This window comes from Arvicanthis niloticus, chromosome 26 (genome assembly GCF_011762505.2).
Source record: "Arvicanthis niloticus isolate mArvNil1 chromosome 26, mArvNil1.pat.X, whole genome shotgun sequence".
Taxonomy (NCBI): Eukaryota; Metazoa; Chordata; class Mammalia; order Rodentia; family Muridae; genus Arvicanthis; species Arvicanthis niloticus.
In genome coordinates, this window is record NC_133434.1 from 6808619 (window position 1) to 6834408 (window position 25790).

General features: G+C 36.9%; 1 protein-coding gene across 1 annotated transcript; it reads left to right on the plus strand.

The window, feature by feature from the left end:
• The first annotated feature begins 12948 nt into the window (after positions 1-12948).
• LOC143438795 (olfactory receptor 8B8-like) lies at positions 12949-14151 on the plus strand. Its single transcript, XM_076924483.1, has one exon. The coding sequence runs from the start codon at positions 12949-12951 to the stop codon at positions 13891-13893; it is 945 nt and encodes a 314-aa protein (XP_076780598.1). The 3' UTR covers positions 13894-14151.
• Positions 14152-25790: the final 11639 nt, after the last annotated feature.

Sequence of the window (25790 nt, forward strand, 5' to 3'; positions counted from 1 at the left end):
GGATGTCCACATTGCCCTTAGAAAAACTCTGAAAAGAAACACTTTTACTTAAGTAAAATTTGTATTTGTTATGAGACTAAAATCTTAGGACATGTGTGGTTTACAAGCAGGGAGACAACTGGAGAGATAACTTATCCACTGAGCGTTTGCCTACATGCACAAGGCCCTGGATTTAACCCATAGCCTTTTAAAGTAGCAATAGGGGAAAAAAAATGAAAATCACCACATCAAAATTTAAAAAATATATTCAAATGCAAAATGTGTATTCAAATGCAGCTAATATTATACAAAATTAAGTTGATTGTATAGAAAATTTCAGAAGTATAGAAAATAAAGGGTGATTGGTCCTTCATACTGACACAGTACAGAAAATAGTTAATTCTGTAATTTCACAAAAGCATATATATCTTTTTTCAGTATTGAAAACTGAACTCATGGTTTTTTTGCAGCCATCTACCCGTATGGTACACTCTAGCCTTAGAAATCAAGAGGATTGAAGTACAAGACTCTGGATGTTATTATACTCAGAAATCGTAAGGTCTTGAGACTTTAAAAATGTACATTTTTACTCTATATTTTTGCCACTGCGTGTTTAGGGAATCATATTCAGGCTCTGCTGTATGCTAGTCAAGTGCTATCCCACTGAGCTATGTCTTAAACACAGTCGTGAGATCTTTGATTAGAATATATCTAGAAGTTTTATGTTTATCGCTGAAATGCTGATTTCAGAAGTTCAAAGAAAGTAACTCAATAATTCAGTTAATAATCCACCAGAGAGTTTTTAGGAAATTTTATTTTAAAGGTTTCTGTTTCTCCAAAGGCAAAAATATAGATGGGAAGTTCCCCTTCAAGACTGAAATGAAACAATTTCAGTCATTCAGGATAAAGCAAACCTATATTAGGTTTTCTCTTCATGGACTCGAGGAGAGAATGTTTGTAAAGACGTGCTATATCTACTTTGGGAAGAAGTTTACTGTTTATCACTAGAGAAACTTTCTCTTTTCTCAAATTATACAGTCCTAATTTGTTAGCATTTAGTACTTTCTGTTTCATAATTTTGCTTTCATTCTGTCTCTCAAGTCTCCACCTAGTGAACAAGTTTAATGAGTTATCAAATTTAAACTACGAGTCCATCCTATTTTAGCCATAGAGATAACCTAAGCTTTGGCAAAAAATTAAAAATATAGCTTTGAAAACAACTGAAGATTTTTCTGAATGCAGTAAGCTACAAACTAGTAAGGTGAAAAAATTAACTTTTATGTTTGTGAGATTGTTTGGTACAATTAACACACAGAGGTCTTGAACAAATTAATACAAATTAATAATTAGTACAAATTAGTGCAAATTCTCAGTATTTTTACTGAGGCTAAAATAATGGTCTTATCATCTTGAATTGTCTGGCCGAAGGGATCTCTCTGAGGGGTGTCAGGTGAACTGACTGAAAGCATGGTTGTCCACAGAATATCCAAGTGAGAGAAGAGTAGAGTTTCAGAGGCAGGAACAATCTTGACAATTACAAGGCATGGTTCTGGGAAAGAGAGGAACACGAAAGAAGGATACCCAAAGAATGTGTATACAGGTGTGAACAAGGTGTTTACAGTTGGGACTTCGAAGGCAGAAAGATTGGGATGTCAATGACCACAACAAAAATTGAATCTGGAGGACACAAGAGCAGGAGGACTGGATCTGCCTCTTGCTGGCTGTGACACTGGATGGGCCAGCAGGGCCAGGGCAAGATAGTTCTTCCCTGTGTTGTAGGTTCAGGAGATCTGGAGGGCTGACCAACTGAGATACCCCTTCCCAGTCTAAGGCTTTAAATTGGGCCGCCCCAATATCTACCCCTATCGATGAACTAACTGCACGAGTGCTGCTGAAGTGCATGAAGGGGCCAGTCTTACACACCAAAAATTGCAAGATCTCCATGACACAGGGCAACAAGAAGATATTCGAGAAGAGACCCAGAGAGGTTCCAGTACTGATAGTGTAGCAGAAGCCAAAGCCTGGTACCAGACCAATGACTTACTGCAATGAACATTTGCAAGCAAAGAGGTATGGACAAAAATGGAATACAGTAGGACATACTGTGACACATTGCAGCTTCTGCAATGAAATTTTTCTCAGTGGGAGGAGGGCTGCATTATAAGAATAGAGAGAGTGCATAGGGAGAAGGGGAGATGAGTGATATTGGGGTGCACAATGTCAAATTCACAAAGAACCAATAAACACTTATTATTATTATCTTTAATCTTTCTTTTACAGTCCAGTCATTACCCATTCTCTGACAGTTCTTTATAGCATTCCTCCTCCCCCCATCTCCAAGAGGATATCCCCACTCCCCCACACCTCCCCTACATCCTGTCAGGCTTCCCTATTCCCTGGGGCCTCCAGTCTCTCAAGGGTTAGGTGTGTCTTCTCTCACTGAGGCCAGACAAGGCAGTCCTCTGCTGTATATGTGTCAGGGTGCCCCGGACCAGCTAGTTTATGCTGTCTGGTTGATGGCTCAGTGTCTGAGAGATCCCAGGGGTCCACGTTAGTTGAGACTGTTGGTCTTCCTACGGGGTCACCCTTCTCCACAACTTCCAGCCTTTCCCTCGTTCAACCACAGTAGTCCCCAAATTTAGTCCATTGGTTGGGTATAAATATCTGTATCTGTCTCAGTCAGCTGCTTGTTGGGCCTCTGGGAGGACAGCCATGCTAAGCTTTTGTCTATAAGCATACCATAGCATCAGTAATATTATCAGGCCTTGGAGCAGCCCCTTGAGATGGATCTCAAGTTGGGCTGGTTGGTCACTGGACCTACTTTGCCTCAGTCTCTTCTCCATTTTTAACTCTGCAGTTCTTTTAGACAGGAACAATTCTGGGTCAGAGATTTTGACTGTGGGATGGCAACCCCATCTGTCCACTTGATGTCCTGTCTTTCTACTGGAGGTGGATTCTACATGTTCCCTCTCCTCACTGTTGGGCATTTCATCTAAGGTTCCTTCCTTTGGGTCCTGAGATTCTTTTACCTACTGAGTCTCTGGTACATTCTAGAGGGTCCCCCCACCTGCCATCTTCTGAGGTTACATATGTTCATTCATTCTGCTGGCCCTCAGAGCTTCACTCCTGTTCCCCCAATACCTGATCATGTTCCCCTTTTCCTCTACCCTTCCCCTGCCACTCTCTCACTCAGTTCCCTCCTTCTGTAAGCTCTTTGCTTTTTTCTCCCACCCAAGCAGAATTGACGCATCCTCACTTGAAGTCAAAGTATCACTATTTGCAGATAACATTATAATATATATAAGCGACTTCAAAAATTCTACCAGAGAACTTCTACAGCTGATAAAAAAAGTTTTTTTAAAATAGCAAAGATAAATGAGCTGATATCAGTCTCTCAAAGTCTTGGCCCAACACCAGCTACCTTAAAAAAAATCCAGGAAATATCAATCATAAAGTGAACTTCCTTTTTTTTTCTCTTATCCTACATTTGGAACCAGAGTAGACGTTCATTTATAACCAGTCTAGGTTTCATGAACAATTTGTAGTGAAATTCATGTCACAACAAATCTTAAATAAGAACAATTGTCATGTCCTGTGGAAGGCATGGTGTTTCTGGCTAATAATAAACAAGTGAAAATGTAGGTCAGTGTTTGTTAGATGTCAGCTGAAACAGTAGCGGAGTTAGATGGGAGTCCCTTCACCTTGCATCTTCACCCCCTCACTTAGCTGCATCAAATGGAAAGACCAATAGAATGGGTCTGGGTTTCAGTCTGATTCCTGCAGGTTTTGATGCTTTGAGTGCTCAGTCTTAGATTCCGGACAGTAAATAATAAAATGATTGTGGTACTCATTAAATAAATAGTGTGGTAATAGTTAAAGAAACGATACATATTTAAAAAGTACTACATATCACGTTTAAAATGTCACATTACAGGTAAGTAAATGTGCAACTCTTTTGCCATACAACTTACCTTACTCATTATGTATTTCATTGCTTATTTTTATTGTTTTTCCTTAAGAAAGGATTGTCTTGCGTAGTCCAGTATAGTTGTGAAATTATGACCCTCTTGACCATGTCTCTGGAGTACTGAGATTATATGCATGCACCACTACTCTATATTTACAACTTCTGTGTTAGTGGCCTGCTGGAAGTTCCAGTATAACTGCTATTGCTAATATCTGTGTAAATAACTGATCATATTTATTGGTGTCACTGTCATTGTAATTGAGTTGAGGGAGAATTTGTGTTAATACACACTTGTAATTAACTCAGGTCTATTTAAGATTAATATACATCTATGAAAATATATTTAATGTTATAGTTGTAAGATCGATTCAAACTGTAATATAGAATGCAAATATAATTCGTTGTATATACTATATATGAATAAGTTCCTTACTATATATGGAGTAAGGAACCAAGGGCATATTTAATAATAGTTAAGGAAACATGGTTTGTGCTGTTGGGAATGGATGTAGTATTCATGCATGCCAGACAAGCACCAGTACCCATGAACATCTAGTTTGAAAGGATTTCTTTTGGAGAAATCATACCATTCTTACATATTTATTTATTCATTTAATGAAAAGCAATTATACCCAGGAAATGAAGATAACCAAAAGTCATATAAGCTAGGTCATTATATCTGAGACTCATTCACAAGATAGTATAATATTAAAAGCCTTATTTCTGAAGATAGAATACATTATTGAGCCATTTGTAAAATAGGAGTGTACATGTACATATAAATGGATGATTTTAATCAGGATAAAGTGGAAATTCTAAGCAGTAGGTGATTTCATACCTATGCAGGATGAAACCTTTTGTCTCTTAGTGATATGAAACATATCAAGTCTTTCTAATCTTGATGTTGCTGCCACAGTGAAGTTCCCCCACTGATTTCACTTTCTTTGTAGAATAGTGGTTATTATGTAGGTGTATTTCTGCGGGAGATTTTGTTGGTGTTTCATTCCTCAGGACAATGGACTGACTGTAACAGTACCAGGCTCTTAATAATGTAATAAGTTCAAATAAATATGCAATGTTAAGGTGAACCTTAAACCAATCTGACTAGTGCCCTTATATGAAAAGTAAATGTGGACACATATGCATGAAGAATGGATATACACATAGGAAGAACCAGGTGAAAGCAGCAAAAGCATGACCATATGTAAACTGAAGAAAGAAATCTCAGAAGCCATATAAGCCACACATGAAGATGGACTTCTGGACACCAGAACTGCAAGAGAATTATCTCCTCTTGTTTAAACCTTCTGGTCTGTTACAGTACTTAAGTTTTTATTTATTTACTTATTTTTTTATGGCAGACAGTATCAAGTGACACAGTGGTAAAAATAAAACATTAATCTTTTTGTGCCAGGTTTTAAACAGGTCTTTCTGCATGCCAGGAGGTGCTTTATTGTTGAGCTATACATTGCCATTCCTCATTTTACTTCTGTATATGATACAATTTCTCAGTGAGTTAAACTATGATGACCTCTAGCCCTTTCAGGTGTCCAGGTAGATCTTGAACTCAGCATCCAGAGTTGTTAGCCATGTATTGGCATGTATCACCAGACCCAGGTATGTGATTTTTTTTAAGAGCCTACAAAGTGATAGACAACAAGAAAACTGGAACAACAATGACAACAACAACAACAACATCAAACTAAACAAAAATCCCCTATTAACTGGGTTTATATATTGTATTTTATATTGCAATCCCAGAGGGGAGTCTAAGGCAGAAAGATTAACACTCAAGGCCCTCCTGAACCACACAGTGAGTTACAAACTCTGTCTTTCAAAACCAATCCACCTACCAACCAACCAACCAACCAACCAACCAACCAACCAACCAACCAACCAACTAACCAATCAATCAACCAAACCAATCAATCAATAAATAAACCAACCAATTAAAAAATCAGCAAAACCAGTCAATCAACTATCAAACCAATAAACCAAGCAAGCAACTAAATCAGAAACAAAACAAAATGACAAATAACAAAAAAGAGAAAAAAGTAACGTTAAATAAACTCTGAAACTTAGGAATGAAAGAATATTAAGTATAAAAATATAGTTTTAATTTGATGAATAGTAATTGCATATATTTAAGTGACAATGCCTTCTAAAGTGACTTGTATCATTCACCTGAAAGACAAATTGAGGGACTATAACTTTGAGAACAAGGAATATAACCATTTGGGTAGAGAACACAAATTTATGCTCACAGGAAAGAAGCATTGTTATACATTCACATAATATATACCAGGCTACATCAAATCTACTGAAGAACAGTTAAAACTTTTAGTACCTATGGCTCTCACATCATTTGCATTTATCTTTTCTTCAAGTTTGCATCATTTATATATTTAGAATATGCAACTAGTATTCATCGGGGATCTATTTTCTGTTTTTAATGCTAATGTGGTGCCCATTTACAATACTCTAATATGTAGTCTATGAAACAATAATATAATTGCGCTGATAAATGTCCTGATGAAATTTCAGAGACTTTATTCATTATTCAGAGACTTCTTCATTATTTAGATGAAGAAACAAAAAATTTGAAGGACCTTAACTTTTCTGTGCTGTTATACGTGGTGGAGAACTGTATATTTTTCACGCATGTATTATTTGCACCAGTTGCCATATCTTCAAGAGAATTGTCTCATCTTTTTCTTTTTTTTTTTTTTTTGGATAATGTTGTCTCAGTTTTTGTTTTTCTGTATTTTTGTCACTTTTTTTTTTTTTTTTTATAAATTTTAAAATGAATGACTGTGTATCCCTCTGGCAGTAATACATTGATGTGTTATATTATTGCTCATTTGGAAAAAATGTCAGTAGTTACTATATTAACAAATGTTCAAATAACAGATTTATCTCCTAAACACTGAGGTGTTTTATGGAAACATCCTCACTACTGTCAACATTGTCAGCTGCTCTAGGCGTAAGCATGGGGAAACCCTGTCCTTCTGTTTTACTGTTTTGATTCTCCTGGTTGTCAGTAAATGACAAGATGTACAGCATATGTTGTCACCTACCTCTAAGAACCCCAGTAATCCTAGAATCTGTCATGAAAGACAGCGTATGCAACTCCATGTTTTCTTGTCTAACCAGCAGTGACAGGATTGCTCAGAAACACATACACACATGCACACATGCACATATGCACATACGTGCACACACACATTACGTATCCATCTCTGTATTGTAGTAAGTAGAGGGCTCTTCATATTATAAAAGTTGTATAAGTTACCATATAAAAGTGGATGAAATACTTTGAAATATAGTATGTAATTCTCACTATACAAAACCAACCAAAAACATTACAATTAATAGTTAATGAAACATGGTAAATTCTACTCTACTAATTATAAACAACTTTAGGGTCTAGTCTATCATTTGGCCATTGGCCTTAGGCAATACTGCTTAGCTCTTTGTCAAGAACAGCACCAGGAATGTACTCAGTTGATGTTAGTCTGTTACTGGTAAGTCTTTGTGTGCACTGTCTTGCTTAGGCAAAGGTTTGTATACCTTAAGGCGTGCCAGGTAAAGACTTACTGTAAGTCTTCTTACTGTATCTTTCACAGATATCTGCCATACTAAGTATTTTCCAAGTCCTATTATATCTTGATATCATGCTTTAAAATAATTTTAAAGGGCAGAGAAAAATTATAAGTATTTTGTCAGAATTGGCATAAAGCAATGATAATTAAATAAATCTCTTGCTATCTAAAACAGGTTGTTGGGATAGAATGGTGGATTTAGAAGCAGATCCTTAATTATATATCCAAATATGTTTTGAGCAGAATCAAAATAATTCTCTTAGGAAAGTAAATCTTCATGTTCAGATGTAGTTGGACAACCAAAGTGAACTCCGTTTTTTCGTTCATTTTCAAATGTTATGTTTTAAGAGAGAGAAAGAATATAAAATTGTGTGGGTAAGGCATGAGGGAAGAACTGGGAAGACTTAGGGAGAAGAAAGAATATGATCAAAATATATTTATGAAAGTGGGTAAAACTATAAAATGATTGTCAATGAAAAGTAATAACTAACAAAAATAGTAAATTTGGAGAACTTATTTTAAGGGGGTTGACTATGGAAGCCTTAGAGAGTCCTACTCATGATAAGTATCTTTTAGGAACCCAGCAGGTTAATCATCTGTAGGTGATGTTTTTCTTGTCATAACAAAATTTATGGCAGGGGTTCCGGTTTCTCTGAAATGAGCCAGTCAATAATTCAGTATAATAATTGGATTTTATTAGTCCTTACTATTTCAGCCTAGCCTAAGTTTCTCCTGATAGGGAGACTACAAAGACTTCCTGACGTCCTGCAAAACATGTTCTTGAGCTGCTGACTCAGTCTAAGATCCCTACAACACTCTTATTTCTTCCTCATTTCTTAGGTGTTGGAGCTTCATAATGATCCAAAACCTTCATCACGTACTCTTCTTTCCTTCTATTTCATTCTTTTTTCCTATCATTTTATTTATTCATTCATTTTACATCCAGATTGCATTCCTCCTTTTCCTCACATTCCTACCCCTCACACAATATCTTCCCCAACCTCACTTCCTCTTTTCCTGTGAAAGCTGGCCCTTGAAGTAGAACTATTTCCAATTACCCGAGGAATCACCAAATTGATTTCCAGAGTGCTTGTAGAAGTTTGCAGTCCCACCAGCAATGGAGGAGTGTTCACCTTGCTCCACATCCTCACTAGCTTGTGCTGTCACTTGAGCTTTTGGCTTTAGCCATTTTGATTGGTAGAAGGTGGAATCTCTGAGTTGTTTTGCTTTGCATTTATTTTCCTGATGACTAAGGACTTGAACATTTCATTAGGTGCATCTTGGCCATTGGAGATTTCTCTGTTGAGAATTCATTGTTTAGCTCTATACCGCATTTTTAAAAATTGGATTACTTGGTTTGTTGGTCTCTGACTTATTTAGTTCTTTAGATATTTTGGATATTAGTCCTCTGCTGGATGTAGGGTTGGTGAAGATCCTTTTCCATCCCATAGTCTGCCATTTTGTCCTAGTGAGGGGTTTTCTTTGCCTTTCATGAGTTTCCATATTAATTGTTAATCTTAGTGCCTGAGCTATTGATATTTTTTTTTCTCTTCAGGAGGTTATCTCCTGTACCAAGGCATTCAAGGCTGTTCCCAATGTTCTCCTTGATTAGATTTAGTGTATCTGGCATTATGTTGTGATCTTTTTCCACTTGTGTTTGGGTTTTCTGTTAGGTGATAAATATGAATCTATTTGCATTCTTTTACATGTAGATATCCAGTTATACCAGTACCATTTGTTGAATATCCTCCCCCCACCCCATTGTACGGTTTTGGCTTCTTTGTCAAAACTCAAGTGTCTGTAGGTGTACAGGTTTTTCTGGGTCTTTGATTCTATTCTATTGATCAACATGTCTGTTTATGTACTTAAACCATGCAGTTTTTATTACTATTGCTATGTAGCACAGCTTAACGACAGGGGTTAGGTATTGCCTCCAATTTTGTGGAGTACAGGATTTTGAAGTAATACCTAATGATTCTTTGAATTTCTTCTGTTTACATTGTTATATCTATCTTTTCATTTCTGATTTTATTAATGGGCATACTGTCTCTCTACCTTTTAGTTACTTTTCCTAAGGGTTTGTCTACCTGTTGACTTTCTCAAAGAACAAGCTCTTGGTTTCATTGACTCTTTATATTGTTCACTTTGTTTCTAATTGATTGTTTACAGCACTGGGTTTGATTATTTCCTAGTGTCTGACCTTTTTTTCTCTGTGTTTATTTCTCCTTTTTGCTAGCACATTTAGGTATACTTTTAAATTATTTGTATGAAACATCTCTAATTGCTTTACTTAGTACTATGAAATTTCCTCATAGCACTGGTTTCATTATGTCTACTGCTGATAAACACTTTCAGCAAAATGGCTGGATACACAATTAAGTAATAAAAAAATCAGTAGCTCTCCTTTTTCAGTGTGTTTCTTTTGTTTGTTTTGTTTTACTTTTTTGTTCTTTCGTTTTTGCATTTGAAATTGGGAATTGTCCTTTCACATTCTGTAAAAAAAAATTGTGTTGGAATTTTAATGGGGATTTCTTTGACTCTGTAAATTGCTTTTGATAAGATGGTCATTTTTACTATGTTAAGTATACTGATCCATGAGGATGGGAGGTCTTTCTATCTTCTGATGTTCTCTTTATTTCTTCAAAGACTTGAAATTTTTGAAAAGAATTTACTAATGACACAAATGCTTGTTTACACAAAAAATAATTTAGAAAACCTTAGCTTACTTTCTGACATAGCTATCCAAAGATCTAACCCAAAATTCAGTTTATAGCAGGAACAGAACTTAAGTCATTTCCTCACCTCTAAGAGTTTATCAATAGTTTCAGATTCATAGAAAGAGCCAGAAAGTTGTGAACCATTGTTTTTGTTAAAGCAACACCTACTTATCTCATTTTTATTTCAGATGACTCTTTTAAACACACAGCCAAATGAAACTGTACAAAATATTTTTATAGCTATCAACAAAAGCATTCAGAAAATGTAACACAGAAGTGTACCTTCCAGTGCACACATCGGTTACCCAATACTAACAGGAAGTGCTGAAAATCAAAAACTTAGTGAGGGCTACAAGGGTAACCCTTGCACATTGTAGAACTCTCACACTTTTCTCAAGGTCTCTCACAGAGTGTAAGTGATAAATACTGGGTAGGGCAATCAGTGACTTTATGCATTCTCTGTGTTAGTAAATATTAATATTCTTTTGTTTGTCTGATACAGGGTCTTCCTAGTTCATTCTGGCTCCAATGGAACTTTTTATGCACACCAGACTAGCCTTGAACTTAAAAGATATGCTCACTCCACCCTCTGCCCTCTGAGTGTTGAAATTACAGACATGCATCTCCATATTAAGCTTTTAATATTATTTCAATTTTAATATTTACATAGAAAGGCCAGCATGCCTCTCTACCTCTGGAGCGCCCATGAGTCATTGCACATATTGTCTGAGTATGTTGACTCCATTTTGGATCCTGGAGAACAATGGAATTCCTCAGAACCATAGACAGCTACTTTTTGCTAAAAGTGTTTATCAGCTGTACAAATTCCCCAAGCAGATCTTTTAGGGTCACTTATGTTTACTATCATATCATTTGAAAATAAGAATACTTTGATTCTTTCCTTTTATAACCCCTTGATGTCTTTCAGTTGCCTTATTGCTCCAGCTAGAACTTCAAGTACTATATTGAATAAATATGGAGACAGTGGACAACCTGGTCTTATTTCTGATTTTAGTGGAATTGCTTTGAGTTTGTCTCCATGTAATTTGGTAATTACTATTGACTTGTTCTAAATTGCCTTTATTATGTTTAGGAGTGTCCTTTGTATCTGCAATCTCTTCAGAATTTTTATCAATAAGGGGTGTTAGAATTTTTCATAGACCTTTTTTTGCATCTAATTAGAGGATTAAGGTTTTATTTTTCTATTTCAGTTTGTTTATATGATGGGTTATATTTATTGGTTTATGCATACTGAACCATCCTTGCACTCCTGGGATGAAGCCTACTTGATCATGGTGCATAATACTTTTAACATGTTATTCAGTTTGGTTTGCAAGTATTTCATTGAGTATTTTTACATCAATATTTGTGAGGAAAATAGGACTTTAATTTTTTTGTTGAGTCTTTGTGTGGTTTGTTTATCAGGGTGATTGTGGCGTCATGAAATGAATTTGTCAATGTTCCTTTTTCTGTTTCTATTTTTGGAATAATTTGAGGAGTATTGGTATTAGATGTTCTTTGAAAGTCTGGTAGAATTAATTCTGCCTCCCCCACCCCCAACTTTTGGTAGGAAGATGTTGAATTACTGTTTCTATTGCATCTATTTCACTAGGGGTATAAGCCTATTTAAATTGTTTGTCTGGTCTTGATTTACCTCAGTACATGGTATTTATCAAGAAAATTATCCCTGAGGGGCTACTTATACTCATGTTGATGGCCCTAAACTCATATACTTATTGTAAGTGTTGACATTATTCAATGGGTTTAAGAAAAGATAGAGAAAAAGAAACAATGTTGTAAGGGAATAGTGAAAGATAGAGAGAAAATTGAGGTAAAATCAGAGAGAACTTGATCAAAACACACTTTATACATCTATAAAATTTTTAAACAGTAAAACAAAACAATACTTGCTACAGCCAGTAAGTCATTGTCATCACTATTGAACAAGTCTGTAAGAACCATAACAAGAAAGCCTGATCTCTGGGGAAAGTACCTGGGAAACACAGCTTTTCCAATTTTAATTAGATCTCTATAATTACAGACTCATAAAACTCTCTTGGGTCATTAACAGGCATTTCTTATGACATTAAGAGACGCTCTTTACCAACTTCTGATCTAGAGAAGACATTCTGGGCAACACTACCATCAAAGATCATGATCTACAACCCATGGCTTTTCTTAATCAGGGAGAATGAGGGCTCTGGATCTCCAGTCAAAAATGAATTTTTCTTATTACCAGAGAGTCAAATGTAGTAACAGTAGAAAAGAACATTATTTTTCTGGGCTATACACCTTATAGCTCATCAATGCCGTAGGGTCACTTGTGAAGTCTGTGCAAAAAAGTAAGTACTGAATGCACACATGTGGCTATTTTTTTTCTCCCAAACCACTTCTGACAGAGTTAGTGAGTCTCTTCATGTGCCTATGTTTTCCCTTTTGATTTTATCCTTGTACTTGTAGTGGGCCATTGGCACCCTAAATATTATTCCTAAAGAAATAGCTTTCCATAAATTTATGGTTATTTCTGTAACTTAGCTCTGATAGAATGTAGAAAACAGAGGCACAGGAAAGAATAAGCTTGATTTTACCTTTCTTTTCTCCATCTTAGTTTCCCTTTAAAAGGGTAGCTTGGATAGCTCTTGGGTTTTATTGTAATGTTATGACTTTTACTGTTCTCACAGATATGACCTGGGGAAGAATGGCTTTAAGAAATGATTCTTCAGTGACACAATTCATCCTGCTGGGCTTGACACAGCAGCCAGAGCTCCAGCTGCCCCTCTTCTTCCTCTTCTTGGGAATCTATGTGTTATCTGTGATGGGGAACCTGGGCTTGATTGTTCTGATTGTGTTGAATCCTCACCTGCACACCCCCATGTACTACTTTCTCTTCAACCTTTCCTTCACAGATCTCTGCTACTCCTCTGTCATAATCCCCAGAATGCTGGTGGGTTTTGTGAAGCAGAACATCATCTCTCATGCTGAGTGCATGACTCAGCTCTTTTTCTTCTGCTTCTTTGTTATTGATGAATGCTACATTTTGACAGCAATGGCCTATGACAGATATGCTGCCATCTGTAAGCCCCTGCTTTATCAGGTCACCATGTCTCATCGGGTCTGCCTCTTGATGACAGTGGGTGTGTATGTGATGGGGTTTGTGGAAGCCATGGCTCATACTGCCAGTATGGTACGCCTGATATTCTGTGATGGCAACATCATCAATCACTACATGTGTGAAATAAATGCTCTTCTAAAGCTCTCCTGCACAAGCACTTTCATCAATGAGCTAGTTGTTTACCTTGTTGTAGGTTTTAATGTAATTATGCCCACCCTGACTATCTTTATTTCTTACACATTGATCCTTTCCAACATCCTTAGCATCCATTCTGCAGAAGGTAGGTCAAAAGCCTTCAGTACCTGTGGCTCCCATGTGATAGCTGTTTCTCTTTTCTTTGGAGCTGCAGCCTTCATGTATCTTAAGCCTTCTAGTGCATCTGAGGATGAAGATAAAGTATCTACCATCTTTTATACCATTGTGGGCCCAATGTTGAATCCTTTTATTTACAGTATAAGAAATAAAGATGTCCATATTGCTCTGAGAAAAACTTTGAAGAGAAGCATATTTATTTAAGTAGAATCTGTATTTGGTATGAGGGTAAAATCTTAGAGCATGTGTGGTTTACAATTACAGAGAGGACTGTAGAGATTGCTTAGTGATTAAGGATTTGCTCATAAGTACAAGACCCTAGATTTAAACTATAGCCTTTTAAATCAGCAATAGCCAAAAAAAAAAAAAAAAAATTAAAGTAAGATCAAAATTTAAAAAGTATAATGAGAACAATTTGGATTTAAATATAGTTAATATTATTCAAATTTAAGTTAATTATATGGAAAATTCAGAAGTAAAGAAAATAAAGCATGATTAATCCATTATCCTGTCTACTACAGAGACTAGTTTATTCTGTAATTTCTCAAAACCATTTATATCTTTTTTTCAATGTTGAAAACTGATCAAACACTTTTTTTTGTGGCTACCCTTAGAAATCACAAGGATTTAAGTAGAAAACACTGGAGCTGGAAATCCTGAGGTTTGACCAGCTGAGGTATCTCTTAGGCCTACTTCCAAGACTTTTAATTGGCCCACCCCAACATCTACCTGCTGGAGTGCATGAAGGGACTAGTCCTACAGATCCAAAACTACAGGATGTCCCTGATACAGGGTAATAATAGAATACCTAAAAGGAATCCCTGAGAGGTTCCAGTATTAATAGAGTAGCAGAAGCCAGAGGCCTGGTAAGAGACCAAGGACTTTCTTCAATGTATGTTTACAAGCAAAGAAGTATGGACAAAAACAATATACTCACTTTTTTCCCCCTCGAGAAAGGATTGTATTGTGTAGCCTAGTATGGCCAGGAAATTATTATCCTCTTGACTTTGTCTCTTGAGTACTGAGATTATAGGCATGTGCCACTACTCCATGTTTACACCTTCTGTGTTGATGATGACCTGCTGGAAGTTCCAACATAACTGCCGTTGTTAGTATCTGTGTAAGCAACTGATCATAGCTGTTGGTGTCACTGTCACTGCTATTGATTTCTGGGAGAATTTGTGTTTATATACACATAGGGTTAACTCAAGATCATTTAAGAATAGTATATATTTATGAAAAATATATTTAACAATATAGTTGTGAGATCAAACTATAATACAGAGTGCAAATATAATTTATCACCAATAACATATATGAATAAGCATATGGAGAAAAGAACCAAGGGCATATTGAAAAGTAGCTAAAGAAACATATGTTTTTGTTGTATAGGGAATGAATGTAGTATCCTCCCATGCCAGACAAGCACCAATATCCATGAATATACATCCAGTTTGTGAAGATTTTGTTGGAGAAATAGCACCATTCTTACTTATTTATTTATTCATTTAACGCAAAGCAATTTTGCCCCGGAGATGAAGATAACCACAAGTCACATAAGCTAGGTCATTAAATCTGAGACTCACTCAACAAGATAGTGTAATATTAAAAGGTTTATTTCTGAAGACAAGATACATTGTTGAGCCATCTGTAAAACAGGAGTGTACATGTATATATATAAATGGACTGTCTTAATAAGAATAAAGTAGAAATTCTAAGCAGTAGGTGAATTCATGCCAGTGTAGGCTGACAGTCTCCTTTTTGTCTCTTAGTGATATGAAACACATCAAGTCTTACTAATCTTGATGTTTCTGTCTCAGTGTAGTTCCTCGCTGTCTTCACTTTCTTCATAGATGAGTTATTGGTGTCCCATTCCCCAGAACAGTGGACTGACTGTAACAGTACTAGGCTCTAAATAATGTGATGAGTTTAAATAAATTTGCAATGTTAAGGTTATCCCTAAACCAATCTGACTAGTGTCCTTATACGAAAAGAAAATGGGGACACATATGCATTAAGAATGAACATACACATAGGAAGAACCAGAAGAGACCAGCAAAAGCACAGTCATCTGTAATCCAAAGAAAGAAGAAACCTCAGAAGACCAGACACAGAAGCAACACTTGATGATATATATACTTCTGGAAGCCAGAACTGCAAGAAAATTATCTCCTTTTGTTTAAATCATAGGTTTATTGCGCTATTTAGGTTTTTAATTTTTATGGCACTTACAAATTTCAAATCTTTGCATATCAGGTATTAAACATATGGCTGTACACATGTCATGAGGTGGTTTTTTGTTGTGCTACATATAGCCACTCCTCATTTTAATTTTGGGTATTATACTATTTCTCAATGAGTTACCCATAATACCTCCAGCCCCACCTGGTGTCCAGATAGGTCTTGAATGCAGCATCTAGAGTTGTTAGGATTATTGGAATGAATCATCAGGCCCAGCTACATCATATTCATAAGAGCCTATAGTGAGAAAAACTAAAAATGTGCAACAAATGAACAAACAAACCTACCAGTTGTGGTGTACATATTGTATTACATAGTGTAGTCCCATGGATGGGAATCTGAAGCAGAAAGATGATCAATTCGAGTCCTTATTTAAAATTACATACTGAGCTACAAACCAGCACGTGATATATAAGGAAACGGTGTCTTTCAAAATGAACAAACCAACCAACACATCAAAAAAATCACCCAATCAACCATCAAACCAATGTCAAGCAAACAGGTAAATTAGACTAAAAACAAAAACGACAAAAAACCCAACTGTAATAAAGAGGAAAAAAAAAGTAAAAGTGTAATATAGCCTGAAACTTTGGAAAGATGCATTTTTTTTAAAGAAATATAGTTTTAAGTTGATGATAATAATTGCACATATGTAAGTGCCAATGTCTTCTAAACTGACTCGTATTGTTCACCTGAAAGATAAATTGGGGGACTATGATTGTGAGAAGAAGGAAGATAGCCATTTGAGTAGAGAATACAAATCTAGGCTCCCAGAGATAGAAATGATAGTTTCCAAAATGGCTTCTGAGCAAACAAACAGTGCAAAGGCTGAAGTGTCATGTTTATGCCCTACTTCATCACCTACTTCATCACCTACTTCATCACCCACAACAATCCACAGGCCCAACCAAAGAGTCTGTGCTTTCAGCAAAAGTCTATATCAAGTTATCAGGCCACCATCATCATTATAATCCACAAACCAGGAAGGTATTTATAGCAAAGCGAAGCGAGGGAATACATATTACGTTGTTCACCTGCAAAAAAAGCCTAGATTAGTGATTTTCAAGTTAACTCAAAGCAGGAGAAGCTACAGGGTTTACTTAGAATTCAAAACAATGTAAAAATCAGATTTGTTAAAACCACAGGCACTGTAGAGGGAATAGGGAATAACTTATAAGCATTGCATGTCAATAGAAAAGCTGATGGCCAGTGAACTTAGGCAGCAAATAGAGGGTGGAACAGAGAGAGATGAGAGGGGAGAGGGTAGAGGGTAGAGGGTAGAGGGTAGAGGGGAGAGGGGAGAGGGGAGAGGGGAGAGGGGAGAGGGGAGAGGGGAGAGGGGAGAGGAGGAGAGAGGAGGAGAGAGGAGGAGAGAGGAGGAGAGAGAGAGGAGAGAGGAGGAGAGAGAGAGGAGGAGAGAGGAGGAGAGAGGAGGAGAGAGAGAGGAGGAGAGAGAGAGGAGGAGAGAGAGAGGAGAGAGAGAGAGAGAGAGGAGAGAGGAGGAGAGAGAGAGGAGGAGAGAGAGGAGGAGAGAGAGAGGAGGAGAGAGAGAGGAGGAGGAGAGAGAGAGGAGGAGAGAGAGAGGAGGAGAGAGAGAGGAGGAGAGAGAGAGAGGAGGAGAGAGAGAGGAGGAGAGAGAGAGGAGGAGAGAGAGAGGAGGAGAGAGAGAGGAGGAGAGAGAGAGGAGAGAGAGAGGAGGAGAGAGAGAGGAGGAGAGAGAGAGGAGGAGAGAGAGAGGAGGAGAGAGAGAGGAGGAGAGAGAGAGGAGGAGAGAGAGAGGAGAGAGGAGAGAGAGAGAGAGAGAGAGAGAGAGAGAGAGAGAGAGAGAGAGAGAGAGAGAGAGAGAGAGGAGAGAGAGAGAGAGAGAAGAGAAGAGAATATTAAAGGAAAGTCAGGTCAGGAATTAACATGGAGGTACACCAATCATGAGGCTGAACTTAGGTTAGAATAAGGAGAGATCAGGCTGACTGTGGTCTCATAGAATGAGTTTGGCAGTGTTCCTTCTGTTTTTATTTTGTGAAATAGTTTGAGTAGTATTGTAGCTCCCATTTGAAACTGCACTAAAACCATCTGGCCCTTCAGCTTTTTTTTTTGGTTGGGAAACTTATTGTGACTGCTTCTATTTCCTTAGCAGATACAGAACTATTTAGACAGTTTACCAGATCTTGATTTAACTTTGGTAAGTTGTATCTATCTAGAGAATCATCTATTTTGTTTTGGTTATTCCAATTTTGTGGAGTACAGGCTTTTGAAGTAAGACCCAATGATTCCATGTATTTCCTCAATGTCTGTTGTTATGTCTTTTCATTTTTGATTTTGTTAATTTGGATGCTGTCTCTCTGCCTTTTAGTTAGTTTGGCTAAAGGTTTTTTGTCTATCTTGTTGATTTTCTCAAAGAACCAGCTGACTCTGTATTGTTTTCTTTGTTTCTAATTGATATATATCAGCCCCGAGTTAAATTATTTCCTGCCTTTTGTTCTTCTTGTTTGCTTCTTTTTTTCTAGAGCTCTCAGGTATACTTTAAATATGAGAACTTTCCAATTTCCTCATGAAGGCACTTAGTGCTATATGAATTTGCATCCTTGGAGTGCTCTCATTGTGTCCTGTCAGTTTGGTTATGTTGTTCCTCCATTTTCATTGAATTCTAGAAAGCCTTTAATTTCTTTTATTATTTTGTCCATGTCCCAGTGACCGTTGAGTACAATGTTGCTCAGTTTCCATGAGTTTGTGGGGTTTCTGTTGTTTCTTTTGTTGTTGAAGGCCAGCTTTAGTCCATGGAAGTCCGATAAGTTGCAAGGGGGTTATTTCAATTTTCTTGTATCATTTGAGACTTGCTTTGTGACCAATTATATGTTCAATTTTGGAGAAGGTTCTGTGAGGGCCTGAAAAGAAAGTATATTCTTTTGTGTTTGTGTGAAATGTTCTACAGATATTTGTTAGGCCCATTTGATTCATAACATCTAGTGTGTGTGTGTGTGTGTGTGTGTGTGTGTGTGTATGGGGGGTATCAAAGACACCCAAGAAAACCTACAGCGTTAACTAACTTGAGCCAATGGGGGCTCACAGATTCTGAATCACCAACTAAAGAACAAGTAAGGGCTGGACTTAGGCCCCCTACACATTTGTGCAAATGGTCTTTATGTAGGTCCCCTAACAATTGGAAGAGGGCTGGTCTATGACTCTGTTGCCTGCGATTGCATCTTCTTCTCCCAACTGTACTGCCTGCTTGGACCTCAGTGGGAGAGGATGTTCTTAGTCGTGCTGGTACTAGATGTCCCAGGGTGGGGTGGTCCCAAAGGTGCTTCTACCTCTCTGAGGAGAAGGGTAAAGGGTAATGAGGTTAGAGATTTGTAAGGGCAAGACTGAGAGGAGAGGAGGGAGGGGGCCTGTGATTGGTATGTAAAGGGAATAAATAAATAAATAAATAAAATAAATAAATAAATAAATAAATAAATAAATAAATAAAAGGATAGGGAGAGATTTGCAATGGAAGGCTGAGGAGATGAACATAAGAAGACATGGAGAGGAAACCAGCCAGATTACAAAACTCAGGTTAGAAGAAAAAGATAATAAGTTAGCAGCTAGTCAGACAACAATCTGAAGCTTATTACCTAAGCATTTATTAATAAACATTTAGTCTCAGAGTCATTATTTCTGGGAATTAATTAGTCAAGGAATAGAAAAATCCCTGATGGAAAAGCTACAGTTTCCATCAAGGAAGTTACCAAAAGGAAGTCTGAAAATGTTCACATCTTGTCCACTTGGGGGCATTGTGAGCTATTTAAAACAAAACAAAAACCAATCCTGGTTTAGTAAATGAGTACTGTTCTCAGTGCGAAGAGATTGTTTAATTTTGAATCGACTGCAGCTCAGAGACATGGATTCAGGTTGCTGCAAATACCATGCGGTAACAATTTTATGAAGGCTTTCCATAGTAACAGAACAAAGGAAAAAGTAAAAAAAAAAAAAAAAAAAACAATGCATTTTCAGAATACTAGGTGGTTTACTAGGTAGGAGATTAGAGCAGAGTGGCTGTTGTCTTTGTTATGGTCCTCAGAAGCTGTCTGCTGACACTGCGGCCTTTGAGGGGTGGAAACTAGTGGTTAGTACATTCGAAGGGGTTTTGCTTGGTTGTTAGGGAGGGAGGATAGGATGAAAGAGTGGTAAGGGACAACTGACACTAAGCTGTGATTGGGACATCTACATCATACTTCCTCACCCCAAGGTGCAGGCAAGTTCTTGGAAGATTGGGCAGAAAGATTTTAAGAGCCAGAAGGAGTAGATATTGGCAGGAAAATGAAGAGATGAAAATAACTTATTTTGGATTGACTGCAGCTCCTTTGGATATGACAATGGGATACAGTGGGGCACTCTACCAATGGCCTCTGTCCCAGTGTGCTGATTTGACTTTAATCTGTTCAATGTAAAGAAATACTCATTGGTCAGAATAACAAAATCGAAGTGCATTTTAAAGAATAATTAGTTTTACCACACAGTGTTATTGTTTAAAAACCAAAGTCCAAGTTTTCCTCTAAATTCCTAAGTATGCATACTTGACTACATAAATAGAGAATTAAAATGTAAATAGTATAATAAATGATACACAGTATATATATTTTTGTAGGAATTATTCGACTCTACTGGCATTAGCTATATTTGCCTCTCTATAACTGCAAAAGGTCCTATCACCCATATTCAAAAAATTTTATAATTCCTAGTATGACATTCACATCAACTATCATAAACTGGGATGCAAACATGAGTACTGTTATTTCTTCCCTTCCTAATTTATCACCATAAGGAAGTCTTAAAGGAGACCTACTGTTAATATTTAATGAAGTCCAGATGAACCGTATAAGTCTCAAGCTAATGGCATCTGCTCTCTAGCGTGGTGATCCTGCTATCAAGTCTGTATCTTTCTTTCATATCCTCTTTGAATCATTAACTAATTGTATGATCTCTACTGCATAGTAATTCCTGGAACACTGTGTGTGTGTGTGTGTGTGTGTGTGTGTGTTATGTTTCTTTGATCTGGTAAATGGAAAAGATTCTATGACTGTCACTGACATGTTCAGAGCAAAAGCCTCCTACAGGAATGTGGAAACACATATGGGGAGTCAGCACCAAGTTCTCGGAAGGGAGGGAGGCAGACTGAGTTAATCAAGTCTCTATTCATCTCATTCATGTGGCTGAGACAGTCCAACTAGTTTACAGACTAGCAGTAAACTCAGCAATATGATCTCTGATTGTTTCTGTTTCTTGCATTTGAATCTTTGCTGTGTTGGCTGTATTCTTAATCTGGTAACAAGACAGACTTTGCAGCTCCAGGTGATACTTCAGGAACAGAATAACATCATTTGTCCCTTCACAGAAACTGATGTGTGCTGTAGGTATAACGATTTTATGTGTAATAATACTGAGAGGCATTTTTCATATTTAACCTATAATGTAAGTAACACACAAATTTACTATTTCTGTCTCACACGTAACATAATCTTTGTAAACTAATTTCTTATTCTTTATTCATCCTCTGTGCACCTAGAATGGAGTACACTCTATAGAGATGCTAGGGTATAGTGTATAAAGCTTATGGCGCCAACTATCTCTCCTCATCTCATGAATTCTTCAGTTTGGTATCCAAAGCCTTGCATATGTGTCCAAAGAACTGTATGGTTTCTTCCTTAGAGGAATTTTCCTTCTTGTTAGTCATTATAGGGAAATGGAGATACCCAACAAAACAACGGAGATATGAATGCATACTAGGAACTACAGAAAGTTCTGAAAGATATATACTTTGTATCCAAACTCTGTGGGCAGCCTTATACATCATATAGTGTATGTGATGCTACATCAAATGTACTCAAGAACAGTACAAACCTCCAGTCCCTGTGGCTCTCACATCATTGCCTTTGTCTCATCACGAAGTTTGTAGTATTTATATATTTTAAATACTCATCTAGTATTGATCAGGGTTTTTTTTTCTGTTTTCTATACTAGTGTAGTGCCATGTACAATACTCTAATCTATAGTCTGCAAAGCAATGATGTGACAATTGCACTGATGGATGACCTGATGAAATTCCAGAGATACCTATTTTTTTTTTAGATGTAGAAACATGTAAAGAAGTTGAAGGACCTTAACTTTTCTGTGATGTTGTACATAGAGAGCTGTTTTTTTTTTTTTTCATGGATGTATGTATGATTTACACCAGTTGCCATATCTTCCCTTCAAAAGAATTGGCTTAATAATTTTTCTTTCAGATAATCTTGTATCAGTTTTGTTTCTGTGTTTCTGTCACTTTTTATAAATTTCAAAATGAACAAGTTTGTGTCACTCAGGTAGTAATATATTTATGGCCTTTTTATTGCTCATTTAGAAAAAAATGTCAGTAGTTATTGTATTAACAAATGTTCAAATAACATATTTGTTCCAGAAACAGTGAGGTGTTTTACAGAGGTATCCTCACTACTGTCAGCATTGTCAGCTCCTCTAGGCATAAGCATGGAGAAATGTGTGATGAGCTGTGCAAATCTTCTAGCAGAACCACAGCTGCCTAATCATGTCCCTCTGTTCCACTGTTTTGACTTTCTAGTCTTCAACACATGATAAGATATGTAGCATGTGTCACCTGTCTTTGAGATCCCCAGTAAGCCTAGATTCTGTATTACAGAAGAGAGCACATAAAACTGCTTTTTGTCTAACCAGCAGTAATAGGATTGCACAGAAACACACACACACACACACACACACACACACACGCTCACACATCTGCATGTGTACTGGCACAATAGAAGAATCCTCCCCCACATTCATCTCTTTATTGTAATACAGGAGGGCTGTTCATATTATAGCATATAGAAAGAAATGAAATAGTGAAAACTCTAGTATGTAGTTCTTACTATACTAAACCAACCAAAAACATTACAATTAATAATCATTGGATATATGGTACATTCTACTACCAATTAGAAACAACCTTAGGGTTTAGCATATCATTTGAACATTGGCCTTAGGCCATCCTGCTTAGCTCCTTGTCAGTAGCAGCACCTGGAATATACAGGGCTGATGCCACACTATGGCTAGGGTGTCTTTTTGGGCACTGTCTTGCTCAGGCAAAGGTAGGTTTACCCTGAGATGCTCCAAGCAATGACTGAGCATCATCACTGATTCCTAATCCTCATTGTATCTCTCATAGTCATTTGCCATAATAAATATTTCCCAAGTCTTATTATCTCTTGAAATTGCTCTCTAGGGGTTCCTTAAAGGGCAGAGGGGCAATACTAAGTGCTTTTCAGAATTGGCATAAAGCAGTGATAATTATATATTCCTCTTGCTGTCAAAATGGGTTGATGGAATAGAGTAGTGGATTTAGAAGCAGATTCTTAGTTATATATGAAAAAACTTTTTGAGCATAACCCAAATAATTCTATTGGGAAAGTAAATCTTCATGCTCAGATGTAGTTGGAAAACTGTCAGGAGCCATAATGGAACAAGCTAATAATTATCAGGTGATCATCCTGAAATGGCTTGCCTTGGATTATTATATAATCTGTGACAAGTGAGCCCTCATTCAGCAAGGCTGTAATGGACTTATTTTAGGAAAGATTCCTGCTATTAATATGCTTCTCCTATTATTATTATTATTATTATTATTATTATCATTATTATTATTAAACAAATATAACCATCACTAAGCAATAGCACACCCCTTTGGAGCAGATCCCTGCAGATCCATGAAGATGTACTGTCTTGTAGCACTGCTGTGTAGACAAATAGATGACTTCTTAAGTCTTAATGATGATCCTATAAGAATTCCTAAAATTATATCAACGATTATTAAGCTCTTTTATAACAGGATTGCTATTAGGTCCTTTTCCGATAGTCAAAACTGCAACGAAAACTCTGCCAGTCTCCCAAGTGTCATCAGTTAATTGCTTTTAGATAGTAACCAGACTTTCTCCTACTCAGAGCACACTCCAAGAGGTTGTAAAACAATTAACCATAGGTCACTAATAGGGAACTCATGATTTATTATAGGTGCTGAGACAGAAGATAAAATATTGCCTGGGTTTATCTATACAAAACTTTATTAATTTTTTCATTATAGTTTTAAACCTTCAGTGAACCCGTGGAGCCAGGCAGGTGACGGATATTTAGCCAGATAATTATTTCTAATGGATATGCATGTAAACATTCTCTGTTGTAAACTTCTATTTCAATTTATGATTTCATTTTTGGTGTGAACTTGTGATGAACTTAGTAACATGTGACCATGTACTCTGAAAGATGCATAAGTACTGAAGACAAAGAGAGTAGTAGTCTTAGTTAGCCATCCTTCCCTTCCTTTCCTTTTCCCCTGCCTAGAATTCTTTCCCTTAGAACTTTTTCCTTATTAGAATTTTTTCCTTTTCCCCACTTAGGATCTTTCCACTTTTCCCCTTAGATAGCTTTCATATAGGAAACTTTTTACACTTAGTAATAAACTTTATAATAACTTCTTTAAGTGTTTTTCCTCCCTGAGACCTCAGACTAGCAAGCATGGGTTAGGGCCCAGCAGTTCCTGCTGAGAGAGTACAAAGGCTATTTACTTAATCCTTTGTTGTTTTGGGGTTGAGGTGCTAAGTGCCAGAAACTGCAGTTTCTGGCCAGAGGATCACAGAGGGCAGGTCAGTAGTAAACAAAGGCACAGAGAATTGTGAACTTGAATTTATTCTTCTATTCTGGTTCTTAGTCTTACTTTAGTGTGGTAGATTGAAGATGATTGAGATTTCATTTTAATACTATATTTTTACTGTTCTTGCAGATATGACCTAGGGAAGAATGGCTTTAAGAAATGCCTCTTTAGCGAAAAAAATGTATCGTGCTGGGCTTGACCTAGTAGTCAGAGCTACAGCTGCCTCTCTTTACTGGGTCACCATGTCCCATCAGGTCTGCCTCTTGATGACAGCGGGTGTGTATATGATAGGGTTTTTGGAAGCCATTGTGTTTACTGATAGTATGCTAAACTTGACCTTTTGTGGTGGCAACATCCTCAATCACTATGCATGTGATATACCTCCTCTCCTGAATCTTTCCTGCACAAGCACTACAATCAATATGTTGGAAGTTTTCATTGTTGTGGGTGTCAATGTGATAATTCCCACCCTGACTCTCTTTATTTCTTAGACCTTGATCTTTTCCAACATACTCAGCATCCATTCTGCAGAAGGCAGGTCAAAAGCCTTCAGTACCTATGGCTTCCATGTGATAGCTGTTTCTTTTTTCTTTGGAGCTTCAGCCTTCATGTATCTTAAGCCTTCTAGTGCATCTATAGATAAAGATCAAATATCTACCATCTTTTATACCATTGGGGGTCCAATGCTAAACTCTTTCATTTACCGTATAAGGATGTCCACATTGCACTTAGGAAAATGTTAATGAAAAGAATCTTTACCTGAGTAGACTCTGTATTTGTTATGGAACTAAAGTCTTATGGCCTGTGAGGTTTACATTTTCTGAGGATTGATTGGAGTGGTAAGTAATTGGCATAGAATTTGCTTTCATTCCTGGATATTACCCACAGTTTTTTAAACCAATAATGAGAGGAACTAAAATGACAAATATTTTTTTTTTAAAACTGCTGTCAAGTAGGGTAGAGTTGAAATTATTTCACATTCATGCAAAATTAAATTAATTATGGAGGAAATTTCAGAAGTAAAGATAGTGAAGTATGATTAATGGATCATTGTTTTAGGGTAGAGAAAATAGTTTATCTGAGTTTTCCAAAACATTCATATCCTTTTTCAGTATTGAAAACTGAAGAAACAACTAGCAGTAGGGTAGTCTTACACCTTGGAAATCATGAAGATTTACGTACAAAA